At 37.6% G+C, this 13,551-nt stretch overlaps 1 protein-coding gene across 1 annotated transcript in view; it reads left to right on the forward strand.

Moving 5' to 3' along the window:
- The window catches only part of LOC106598456 (SH3-containing GRB2-like protein 3-interacting protein 1), a 70,704-nt gene that overhangs the window by 14,932 nt on the left and 42,221 nt on the right, over positions 1-13,551 (forward strand). Inside the window, exons 4-5 of the mRNA XM_045714911.1 lie at positions 6,279-6,300; positions 7,679-7,735. Coding sequence (XP_045570867.1) covers positions 6,279-6,300; positions 7,679-7,735 — 79 coding nt within the window. The remainder of the gene's footprint in view (positions 1-6,278; positions 6,301-7,678; positions 7,736-13,551) is intronic.

Genomic DNA, 13,551 nt, shown 5'->3' on the forward strand with positions numbered 1-13,551 from the left:
TAGACAGTTTAATGTGAGTGTTCTCTAGTAGACAGTTTAATGTGAGTGTTCTCCTGTAGACAGTTTAACGTGAGTGTTCTCCAGTAGACAGTTTAATGTGAGTGTTCTCCAGTAGACAGTTTAATGTGAGTGTTCTCTAGTAGACAGTTTAATGTGAGTGTTCTCCTGTAGACAGTTTAACGTGAGTGTTCTCCAGTAGACAGTTTAATGTGAGTGTTCTCCTGTAGACAGTTTAATGTGAGTGTTCTCCAGTAGACAGTTTAATGTGAGTGTTCTCCTGTAGACAGTTTAATGTGAGTGTTCTCCTGTAGACAGTTTAATAGGAGTGTTCTCCTGTAGACAGTTTAATATGAGTGTTCTCCAGTAGACAGTTTAATATGAGTGTTCTCCTGTAGACAGTTTAATGTGAGTGTTCTCCTGTAGACAGTTTAATGTGAGTGTTCTCCTGTAGACAGTTTAACGTGAGTGTTCTCCTGTAGACAGTTTAATGTGAGTGTTCTCCTGTAGACAGTTTAATGTGAGTGTTCTCCTGTAGACAGTTTAATGTGAGTGTTCTCCTGTAGACAGTTTAATGTGAGTGTTCTCCTGTAGACAGTTTAATGTGAGTGTTCTCCAGTAGACAGTTTAATGTGAGTGTTCTCCAGTAGACAGTTTAATATGAGTGTTCTCCTGTAGACAGTTTATTATGAGTGTTCTCCAGTAGACAGTTTAATATGAGTGTTCTCCTGTAGACAGTTTAACGTGAGTGTTCTCCTGTAGACAGTTTAATGTGAGTGTTCTCCTGTAGACAGTTTAATGTGAGTGTTCTCCTGTAGACAGTTTAATATGAGTGTTCTCCTGTAGACAGTTTAATATGAGTTTTCTTCTGTAGACAGTTTAATGTGAGTGTTCTCCAGTAGACAGTTTAATGTAAGTGTTCTCCTGTAGACAGTTTAACGTGAGTGTTCTCCTGTAGACAGTTTAATGTGAGTGTTCTCCTGTAGACAGTTTAATATGAGTGTTCTCCTGTAGACAGTTTAATATGAGTTTTCTCCTGTAGACAGTTTAATGTGAGTGTTCTCCAGTAGACAGTTTAATGTGAGTGTTCTCCTGTAGACAGTTTAACGTGAGTGTTCTCCAGTAGACAGTTTAATGTAAGTGTTCTCCTGTAGACAGTTTAATGTGAGTGTTCTCCTGTAGACAGTTTAATGTGAGTGTTCTCCAGTAGACAGTTTAATGTGAGTGTTCTCCAGTAGACAGTTTATTATGAGTGTTCTCCTGTAGACAGTTTAATGTGAGTGTTCTCCAGTAGACAGTTTAATGTAAGTGTTCTCCTGTAGACAGTTTATTATGAGTGTTCTCCTGTAGACAGTTTAATGTGAGTGTTCTCCAGTAGACAGTTTAATGTGAGTGTTCTCCTGTAGACAGTTTAATGTGAGTGTTCTCCAGTAGACAGTTTAATATGAGTGTTCTCCAGTAGACAGTTTAATGTGAGTGTTCTCCTGTAGACAGTTTAATGTGAGTGTTCTCCAGTAGACAGTTTAATGTGAGTGTTCTCCTGTAGACCGTTTAATGTGAGTGTTCTCCTGTAGACAGTTTAATATGAGTGTTCTCCTGTAGACAGTTTAATGTGAGTGTTCTCCAGTAGACAGTTTAATGTGAGTGTTCTCCTGTAGACAGTTTAATGTAAGTGTTCTCCTGTAGACAGTTTAATGTGAGTGTTCTCCAGTAGACAGTTTAATGTGAGTGTTCTCCTGTAGACAGTTTAATATGAGTGTTCTCCTGTAGACAGTTTAATGTGAGTGTTCTCCTGTAGACAGTTTAATGTGAGTGTTCTCCTGTAGACAGTTTATTATGAGTGTTCTCCTGTAGACAGTTTAATATGAGTGTTCTCCTGTAGACAGTTTAATGTGCGTGTTCTCCTGTAGACAGTTTATTATGAGTGTTCTCCTGTAGACAGTTTAACGTGAGTGTTCTCCAGTAGACAGTTTAATGTGAGTGTTCTCCAGTAGACAGTTTAATGTGAGTGTTCTCTAGTAGACAGTTTAATGTGAGTGTTCTCCTGTAGACAGTTTATTATGAGTGTTCTCCTGTAGACAGTTTAATGTGAGTGTTCTCTAGTAGACAGTTTAATGTGAGTGTTCTCCAGTAGACAGTTTAATGTGAGTGTTCTCTAGTAGACAGTTTAATGTGAGTGTTCTCCTGTAGACAGTTTATTATGAGTGTTCTCCAGTAGACAGTTTAATGTGAGTGTTCTCTAGTAGACAGTTTAATGTGAGTGTTCTCCTGTAGACAGTTTATTATGAGTGTTCTCCTGTAGACAGTTTATTATGAGCGTTCTCCTGTAGACAGTTTAATGTGAGTGTTCTCCAGTAGACAGTTTAATATGAGTGTTCTCCTTTAGACAGTTTAACGTGAGTGTTCTCCTGTAGACAGTTTAATGTGAGTGTTCTCCTGTAGACAGTTTAATGTGAGTGTTCTCCTGTAGACAGTTTAATGTGAGTCTTCTCCTGTAGACAGTTTATTATGAGTGTTCTCCTGTAGACAGTTTAATGTGAGTGTTCTCCTGTAGACAGTTTAATGTGAGTGTTCTCCAGTAGACAGTTTAATGTGAGTGTTCTCCAGTAGACAGTTTAATATGAGTGTTCTCCTGTAGACAGTTTATTATGAGTGTTCTCCAGTAGACAGTTTAATGTGAGTGTTCTCCTGTAGACAGTTTAACGTGAGTGTTCTCCTGTAGACAGTTTAATATGAGTGTTCTCCTGTAGACAGTTTAACGTGAGTGTTCTCCTGTAGACAGTTTAATGTGAGTGTTCTCCTGTAGACAGTTTATTATGAGTGTTCTCCTGTAGACAGTTTAATGTGAGTGTTCTCCTGCAGACAGTTTATTGTGAGTGTTCTCCTGTAGACAGTTTAATGTGAGTGTTCTCCAGTAGACAGTTTAATGTGAGTGTTCTCCTGTAGACAGTTTAATGTGAGTGTTCTCCTGTAGACAGTTTATTGTGAGTGTTCTCCAGTAGACAGTTTAATGTGAGTGTTCTCCTGTAGACAGTTTAATGTGAGTGTTCTCCTGTAGACAGTTTAATGTGAGTGTTCTCCAGTAGACAGTTTAATGTGAGTGTTCTCCTGTAGACAGTTTAATGTGAGTGTTCTCCTGTAGACAGTTTATTATGAGTGTTCTCCTGTAGACAGTTTAATGTGAGTGTTCTCCAGTAGACAGTTTAATGTGAGTGTTCTCCTGTAGACAGTTTAATGTGAGTGTTCTCCTGTAGACAGTTTAATGTGAATGTTCTCCAGTAGACAGTTTAATGTGAGTGATCTCCTGTAGACAGTTTATTATGAGTGTTCTCCTGTATACAGTTTAATGTGAGTGTTCTCCTGTAGACAGTTTAATGTGAGTGTTCTCCTGTAGACAGTTTAATGTGAGTGTTCTCTAGTAGACAGTTTAATGTGAGTGTTCTCCTGTAGACAGTTTAACGTGAGTGTTCTCCAGTAGACAGTTTAATGTGAGTGTTCTCCAGTAGACAGTTTAATGTGAGTGTTCTCTAGTAGACAGTTTAATGTGAGTGTTCTCCTGTAGACAGTTTAACGTGAGTGTTCTCCAGTAGACAGTTTAATGTGAGTGTTCTCCTGTAGACAGTTTAATGTGAGTGTTCTCCAGTAGACAGTTTAATGTGAGTGTTCTCCTGTAGACAGTTTAATGTGAGTGTTCTCCTGTAGACAGTTTAATAGGAGTGTTCTCCTGTAGACAGTTTAATATGAGTGTTCTCCAGTAGACAGTTTAATATGAGTGTTCTCCTGTAGACAGTTTAATGTGAGTGTTCTCCTGTAGACAGTTTAATGTGAGTGTTCTCCTGTAGACAGTTTAACGTGAGTGTTCTCCTGTAGACAGTTTAATGTGAGTGTTCTCCTGTAGACAGTTTAATGTGAGTGTTCTCCTGTAGACAGTTTAATGTGAGTGTTCTCCTGTAGACAGTTTAATGTGAGTGTTCTCCTGTAGACAGTTTAATGTGAGTGTTCTCCAGTAGACAGTTTAATGTGAGTGTTCTCCAGTAGACAGTTTAATATGAGTGTTCTCCTGTAGACAGTTTATTATGAGTGTTCTCCAGTAGACAGTTTAATATGAGTGTTCTCCTGTAGACAGTTTAACGTGAGTGTTCTCCTGTAGACAGTTTAATGTGAGTGTTCTCCTGTAGACAGTTTAATGTGAGTGTTCTCCTGTAGACAGTTTAATATGAGTGTTCTCCTGTAGACAGTTTAATATGAGTTTTCTCCTGTAGACAGTTTAATGTGAGTGTTCTCCAGTAGACAGTTTAATGTAAGTGTTCTCCTGTAGACAGTTTAACGTGAGTGTTCTCCTGTAGACAGTTTAATGTGAGTGTTCTCCTGTAGACAGTTTAATATGAGTGTTCTCCTGTAGACAGTTTAATATGAGTTTTCTCCTGTAGACAGTTTAATGTGAGTGTTCTCCAGTAGACAGTTTAATGTGAGTGTTCTCCTGTAGACAGTTTAACGTGAGTGTTCTCCAGTAGACAGTTTAATGTAAGTGTTCTCCTGTAGACAGTTTAATGTGAGTGTTCTCCTGTAGACAGTTTAATGTGAGTGTTCTCCAGTAGACAGTTTAATGTGAGTGTTCTCCAGTAGACAGTTTATTATGAGTGTTCTCCTGTAGACAGTTTAATGTGAGTGTTCTCCAGTAGACAGTTTAATGTAAGTGTTCTCCTGTAGACAGTTTATTATGAGTGTTCTCCTGTAGACAGTTTAATGTGAGTGTTCTCCAGTAGACAGTTTAATGTGAGTGTTCTCCTGTAGACAGTTTAATGTGAGTGTTCTCCAGTAGACAGTTTAATATGAGTGTTCTCCAGTAGACAGTTTAATGTGAGTGTTCTCCTGTAGACAGTTTAATGTGAGTGTTCTCCAGTAGACAGTTTAATGTGAGTGTTCTCCTGTAGACCGTTTAATGTGAGTGTTCTCCTGTAGACAGTTTAATATGAGTGTTCTCCTGTAGACAGTTTAATGTGAGTGTTCTCCAGTAGACAGTTTAATGTGAGTGTTCTCCTGTAGACAGTTTAATGTAAGTGTTCTCCTGTAGACAGTTTAATGTGAGTGTTCTCCAGTAGACAGTTTAATGTGAGTGTTCTCCTGTAGACAGTTTAATATGAGTGTTCTCCTGTAGACAGTTTAATGTGAGTGTTCTCCAGTAGACAGTTTAATGTAAGTGTTCTCCTGTAGACAGTTTAACGTGAGTGTTCTCCAGTAGACAGTTTAACGTGAGTGTTCTCCTGTAGACAGTTTAACGTGAGTGTTCTCCAGTAGACAGTTTAATGTTAGTGTTCTCCTGTAGACAGTTTAATGTGAGTGTTCTCCAGTAGACAGTTTAATGTGAGTGTTCTCCTGTAGACAGTTTAATGTGAGTGTTCTCCTGTAGACAGTTTAATGTAAGTGTTCTCCTGTAGACAGTTTAATGTGAGTGTTCTCCTGTAGACAGTTTAACGTGAGTGTTCTCCTGTAGACAGTTTAATGTGAGTGTTCTCCTGTAGACAGTTTAATGTGAGTGTTCTCCTGTAGACAGTTTAATGTGAGTGTTCTCCTGTAGACAGTTTAATGTGAGTGTTCTCCAGTAGACAGTTTAACGTGAGTGTTCTCCAGTAGACAGTTTAATATGAGTGTTCTCCTGTAGACAGTTTAATGTAAGTGTTCTCCTGTAGACAGTTTAATGTGAGTGTTCTCCTGTAGACAGTTTAATGTGAGTGTTCTCCAGTAGACAGTTTAACGTGAGTGTTCTCCTGTAGACAGTTTAATGTGAGTGTTCTCCTGTAGACAGTTTAATGTGAGTGTTCTCCAGTAGAAAGTTTAATGTAAGTGTTCTCCTGTAGACAGTTTAATGTGAGTGTTCTCCTGTAGACAGTTTAATGTGAGTGTTCTCCAGTAGACAGTTTAATGTGAGTGTTCTCCTGTAGACAGTTTAATGTGAATGTTCTCCTGTAGACAGTTTAATGTGAGTGTTCTCCTGTAGACAGTTTAATGTGAGTGTTCTCCTGTAGACAGTTTAACGTGAGTGTTCTCCAGCAGCTACAGCAGGATTTACTTTGGTGACACTTTGGTTGTAAGTCCATAGACCTGCATTTGGTATGTTGCTCTATGTAGAACATCAATAGAGGGGACATCTAAATAAAGTTTGTTTATTTTTATTCGATAACTATTTGAGCTGTCATTGAAAACATATTTTTGACCTTATCGCCCATATTTTCTAAGTAGTCTGATGATTGTGATCTTTCCTCTCTCGTCTCTCTGAACAGTGGCTCCCCTGACAAAGATGGAGTAAGTACGAGAAAGGTAGACTATGGGGTAAAGCATCGATCTGATGTCATTGATACTCTTATCCTCGCTCTTCTTTGTTTGTTTACTTCACTGTAGTTGAATGTATCCCATTCGTGAATAGTGCTGTTCTTGTTGTTGATTCAAGCTGTGGATATACTGTTGAAGTCGGAAGTTTACATACACCTTAGACAAATACATTTAAACTCAGTTTTTTCACAATTCCTGACATTTAATCCTAGTAAAAATTCCCTGTCTTAGGTCAGTTAGGATCACCACTTTATTGTAAGAATGTGAAATGTCAGAATAATAGTAGAGAGAATTATTTATTTCAGCACATTCCCGGTGGGTCGGAAGTTTACATAAACTCAATTAGTATTTGGTAGCATTGCCTTTAAATTGTTTAACTTGGATTAAACGTTTCGGGTAGCCTTCCACAAGCTTCCCACAATAAATTGGATGAATTTTGGCCCATTCCTCCTGACAGAGCCGTGTAACTGAATCAGGTTTGTAGGCCTCCTTGCTCGCACACGCTTTTTCAGTTCTGCCCACACATTTTTCTATAGGATTGAGGTCAGGGCTTTGTGATGGCCACTCCAATACCTTGACTTTGTTGTCCTTAAGCCATTTTGCCACAACTTTGGAAGTATGCCTGGGGTCATTGTCCATTTGGAAGACCCATTTGCGACCAAGCTTTAACTTCCTGACTGATGTCTTGATGCTGCCACTCCCGTGCTTCACGGTTGGGATGGTGTTCTTCGGCTTGCAAGCGTCCCCCTTTTTCCTCCAAACATAATGATGGTCATTATGGCCAAACAGTTCTGTTTTTGTTTCATCAGACCAGAGGACATTTCTCCAAAAAGTACGATCTTTGTCCCCATGTGCAGTTGCAAACCGTAGTCTGGCTTTTTTTATGGCGGTTTTGGAGCAGTGGCTTCTTCCTTGCTGAGCGGCCTTTCAGGTTATGTCGATATAGTACTCGTTTTACTGTGGATATAGATACTGTGGATATAGATACTAGATACTAAAATTATGTCAATTAGCCTATCAGAAGCTTCTAAAGCCATGACATAATTTTCTGGAATTTTCCAAGCTATTTAAAGGCGCTGTCAACTTAGTGTATGTTAACTTCTGACCCAGAGTGAATTATAAGTGAAATAATCTGTCTGTTAACAATTGTTGGAAAAATTACTTGTGTCATGCACAAAGTAGATGTCCTAACCGACTTGCCTAAACTATAGTTTGTTAACAAGAAATTTGTGGAGTGGTTGAAAAACAAGTTTTAATGACTCCAACCTAAGTGTATGTAAACTTCTGACTTCAACTGTATAAAATGCTTGATGGTATGAGAGTTTCTCACTGACACGTTCCATTATCACAGAAAAAGACCAACGGGGCTCCAAATGGCTATTATGGGGAGATTGATTGGGAGCGATATGTAAGTAGATATGTACAGCACAGTGCGGTACGTGATCCCTCTATAGTGTCAGTGATTAGTAGTAATACAATGGGTTAGGGAATAAGCAATAACAGCTATAGGGATAAAAGAGGAAGTGCCGCCCTGGTTGTCAAAACTCAAACTCATGACGTGACTAGTGACTAATGTCTAGTGACTAATAACTAATGAATAGTGACTAATGTCTAGTGACTAATAACTAATGAATAGTGACTAATGTCTAGTGACTAATAACTAATGAATAGTGACTAATGTCTAGTGACTAATAACTAATGAATAGTGACTAATAACTAGTGACTAATAACTAATATATAGTGACTAATGTCTAGTGACTAATAACTAACATCTTGTGACTAATAACTAATGAATAGTGACTAGTGACTAATAACTAATGAATAGTGACTAATGACTAGTGACTAATAACTAATGAATAATGACTAATATCTAGTGACTAATAACTAATGAATAGTGACTAATGTCTAGTGACTAATAACTAATATCTAGTGACTAATAACTAATGAATAGTGACTAATGTCTAGTGACTAATTACTAATGAATAGTGACTAATATCTAGTGACTAATAACTAATGAATAGTGACTGTCTATTGACTAATAACTAATGAATAGTGACTAATGTTTAGTGACAAAAACGAATGACTAATGACTAATGTCTAGTGACTAATATCTAGTGACTAATAACTAATGAATAGTGACTAATGTCTAGTGACTAATTACTAATGAATAGTGACTAATGTCTAGTGACTAATAACTAATGAAGAGTGACTAATAACTAATGAATAGTGACTAGTGACTAATAACTAATGAATAATGAATAGTGACTAATTACTAATGACTAGTGACTAATAACTAATGAATAGTGACTAATGACTAGTGACTAATAACTAATGAATAGTGACTAATGTCTAGTGACTAATAACTAATGAATAGTGACTAATAACTAATGAATAGTGACTAGTGACTAATAACTAATGAATAGTGACTAATAACTAATGAATAGTGACTAATGTCTAGTGACTAATAACTAATGAATAGTGACTAATTACTAATGACTAGTGACTAATAACTAATGAATAGTGACTAATGACTAGTGACTAATAACTAATAAATAATGACTAATGTCTAGTGACTAATAACGAATGAATAGTGACTAATGTCTAGTGACTAATAACTAATGAATAATGACTAATATCTAGTGACTAATAACTAATGAATAGTGACTAATGTCTAGTGACTAATAACTCATGAATAATGACTAATATCTAGTGACTAATAACTAATGAATAGTGACTAATGTCTAGTGACTAATAACTAATATCTTGTGACTAATAACTAATATCTTGTGACTAATAACTAATGAATAGTGACTAATGTCTAGTGACTAATAACTAATGAATAGTGACTAATGACTAGTGACTAATAACTCATGAATAATGACTAATGTCTAGTGACTAATAACTAATATCTTGTGACTAATAACTAATGAATAGTGACTAATGTCTAGTGACTAATAACTAATGAATAGTGACTAATATCTAGTGACTAATAACTAATGAATAGTGACTAATAACTAATGAATAGTGACTAGTGACTAATAACTAATGAATAGTGACTAATATCAAGTGACTAATAACTAATGAATAGTGACTAATAACTAATGAATAGTGACTAATATCTAGTGACTAATAACTAATGAATAGTGACTAATAACTAATGAATAGTGACTAATAACTCATGAATAGTGACTAGTGACTAATAACTAATGAATAGTGACTAATGTCTAGTGACTAATAACTAATGAATAGTGACTAATGTCTAGTGACTAATAACTAATATCTTGTGACTAATAACTAATATCTTGTGACTAATAACTAATGAATAGTGACTAATGTCTAGTGACTAATAACTAATGAATAGTGACTAATGACCAATAACTAATGAATAATGACTAATGTCTAGTGACTAATAACTAATGAATAGTGACTAATGTCTAGTGACTAATAACTAATGAATAGTGACTAGTGACTAATAACTAATGAATAATGACTAATGTCTAGTGACTAATAACTAATGAATAATGACTAATGTCTAGTGACTAATAACTAATGAATAGTGACTAATAACTAATGAATAGTGACTAGTGACTAATAACTAATGAATAGTGACTAATGTCTAGTGACTAATAACTAATGAATAGTGACTAATAACTAATGACTAGTGACTAATAACTAATGAATAGTGACTAATGACTAGTGACTAATAACTAATAAATAATGACTAATGTCTAGTGACTAATAACGAATGAATAGTGACTAATGTCTAGTGACTAATAACTAATGAATAATGACTAATATCTAGTGACTAATAACTAATGAATAGTGACTAATGTCTAGTGACTAATAACTAATGAATAATGACTAATATCTAGTGACTAATAACTAATGAATAGTGACTAATGTCTAGTGACTAATAACTAATGAATAGTGACTAATGTCTAGTGACTAATAACTAATGAAGAGTGACTAATAACTAATGAATAGTGACTGGTGACTAATAACTAATGAATAATGACTAATGTCTAGTGACTAATAACTAATGAATAGTGACTAATGTCTAGTGACTAATAACTAATGAATAGTTACTAATAACTAATGAATAGTGACTAGTTACTAATAACTAATGAATAGTGACTAATATCTAGTGACTAATAACTAATGAATAGTGACTAATGTTTAGTGACAAAAAACGAATGAATAATGACTAATGTCTAGTGACTAATAACTAATATCTTGTGACTAATAACTAATGAATAGTGACTAATATCTAGTGACTAATAACTAATGAATAGTGACTAATAACTAATGAATAGTGACTAATGTCTAGTGACTAATAACTAATGAATAGTGACTAATAACTAATGACTAGTGACTAATAACTAATGAATAGTGACTAATGACTAGTGACTAATAACTAATAAATAATGACTAATGTCTAGTGACTAATAACTAATGAATAGTGACTAATGTCTAGTGACTAATAACTAATGAATAATTTTATTTATTTATTTATTTCACCTTTATTTAACCAGGTAGGCAAGTTGAGAACAAGTTCTCATTTACAATTGCGACCTGGCCAAGATAAAGCAAAGCAGTTCGACAACATACAAAAACACAGAGTTACACATGGAGTAAAACAACATACAATCAATGATGCAGTAGAAAAAAAAATAAGACTATATACAATGTGAGCAAATTATGTGAGATAAGGGAGGTAAAGGCATAGATTTGTAGTTTGAAGAAAGTTCAGAGATAAAATATAAATAACATGGTGCAAAGGAGCAAAATAAATAAAATAAATAAATACAGTAGGGGAAGAGGTAGTAGTTTGGGCTAAATTATAGATGGGCTATGTACAGGTGCAGTGATCTGTGAGCTGCTCTGACAGCTGGTGCTTAAAGCTAGTGAGGGAGATAAGTGTTTCCAGTTTCAGAGATTTTTGTAGTTCGTTCCAGTCATTGGCAGCAGAGAACTGGAAGGAGAGACGACCAAAGGAGGAGTTGGCTTTAGGGGTGACCAGAGAGATATACCTGCTGGAGCGCGTGCTACAGGTGGGTGCTGCTATGGTGACCAGTGAGCGGAGATAAGGGGGGACTTTACCTAGCAGGGTCTTGTAGATGACCTGGAGCCAATGTGTTTGGCGACGATTATGAAGCGAAGGCCAGCCAACGAGAGCGTACAGGTCGCAGTGGTGGGTAGTATATGGGGCTTTGGTGACAAAACGGATGGCACTGTGATAGACTGCATCCAGCTTGTTGAGTAGGGTATTGGAAGCTATTTTGTAAATGACATCGCCGAAGTCGAGGATTGGTAGGATGGTCAGTTTTACGAGGGTATGTTTGGCAGCATGAGTGAAGGATGCTTTGTTGCGAAATAGGAAGCCAATTCGAGATTTCACTTTGGATTGGAGATGATTGATGTAAGTCTGGAAGGAGAGTTTACAGTCTAACCAGACACCTAGGTATTTGTAGTTGTCCACAAATTCTAAGTTAGAACCGTCCAGAGAAGTGATGCTGGACAGGCGGGCAGGTGCAGGCAGCGATCGGTTGAAGAGCATGCATTTAGTTTTACTTGTGTTTAGGAGCAGTTGGAGACCACGGAAGGAGAGTTGAATGGCATTGAAGCTCGTCTGGAGGGTTGTTAACACAGTGTCCAAAGAAGGGCCAGAAGTGTACAGAATGGTGTCGTCTGCGTAGAGGTGGATCAGAGATTCACCAGCAGCAAGAGCGACATCATTTATGTATACAGAGAAAAGAGTTAGCCCAAGAATTGAACCCTGTGGTACCCCCATAGAGACTGCCAGAGGTCCAGACAGTAGGCCCTCCGATTTGACACACTGAACTCTGTCAGAGAAGTAGTTGGTGAACCAGGCGACGCAATCGTTTGAGAAACCAAGGCTACTGAGTCTGCCGATGAGGATGTGGTGATTAACAGAGTCAAAAGCTTTGGCCAGGTCAATGAATACGGCAGCACAGTATTGTTTCTTATCGATGGCGGTTACGATGTCGTTTAGGACCTTGAGCGTGGCTGAGGTGCACCCACCAGCTCTGAAACCAGATTGCATAGCGGAGAGGGTGCGGTGGGATTCGAAATGGTCGGTAATCTGTTTGTTGACTTGGCTTTCGAAGACCTTAGAAAGGCAGGGTAGGATGGATATAGGTCTGTAGCAATTTGGGTCAAGAGTGTCACCTCCTTTGAAGAGGGGGATGACAGCAGCTGCTTTCCAATCTATGGGAATCTCAGACGACACGAAAGAGAGGTTGAACAGGCTAGTAATAGGGGTTGCAATAATTTCGGCAGATAATTTTAGAAAGAAAGGGTCCAGATAGTCAAGCCCAGCTGATTTGTAGGGGTCCAGATTTTGCAGCTCTTTCAGAACATCAGCTGAATGGATTTGGGAGAAGGAGAAATGGGGGAGGCTTGGGCGAGTAGCTGTGGGGGGTGCAGTGCTGTTGAATGCAGTAGGGGTAGTTAGGTGGAAAGCATGGCCAGCCGTAGAAAAATGCTTATTGAAATTCTCAATTATAGTGGGCTTATCGGTGGTGACAGAGTTTCCTATCCTCAGTGCAGTGGGCAGTTGGGAGGAGGTGTTCTTATTCTCCATGGACTTTACAATGTCCCAGAACTTTTTAGAGTTGGAGTTGCACGAAGCGAATTTCTGTTTGAAAAAGCTAGCCTTGGCGTTTCTAACTGCCTGTGTGTATTGGTTTCTAACTTCCCTAAAAAGTTGCATATCGCGGGGGCAGTTCGATGCTAATGCAGAACGCCACAGGATATTTTTGTGTTGGTTAAGGGCAGTCAGGTCTGGGGAGAACCAAGGGCTATATCTGTTCCTGGTTCTAAATTTCTTGAAAGGGGCATGCTTATTTAAGATGGAGAGGAAGGCATTTAAAAAAAATAACCAGGCATCCTCTACTGACGGGATGAGGTCAATATCCTTCCAGGATACCAGGGCCAGGTCGATTAGAAAGGCTTGCTCGTTGAAATGTTTCAGGGAGCGTTTGACAGTGATGAGTGGAGGTCGTTTGACCGCTGACCCATTACGGGTGCAGGCAATGAGGCAGTGATCGCTGAGATCTTGGTTGAAAACAGCAGAGGTGTATTTAGAGGGCACGTTGGTTAGGATGATATGTATGAGGGTGCCAGTGTTTGCGGCTTTGGGGTTGTACCTGGTGGGTTCATTAATAATTTGTGTGAGATTGAGGGCATCAAGCTTGGATTGTA

This window comes from Salmo salar, chromosome ssa03, assembly GCF_905237065.1.
Source record: "Salmo salar chromosome ssa03, Ssal_v3.1, whole genome shotgun sequence".
Taxonomy (NCBI): Eukaryota; Metazoa; Chordata; class Actinopteri; order Salmoniformes; family Salmonidae; genus Salmo; species Salmo salar.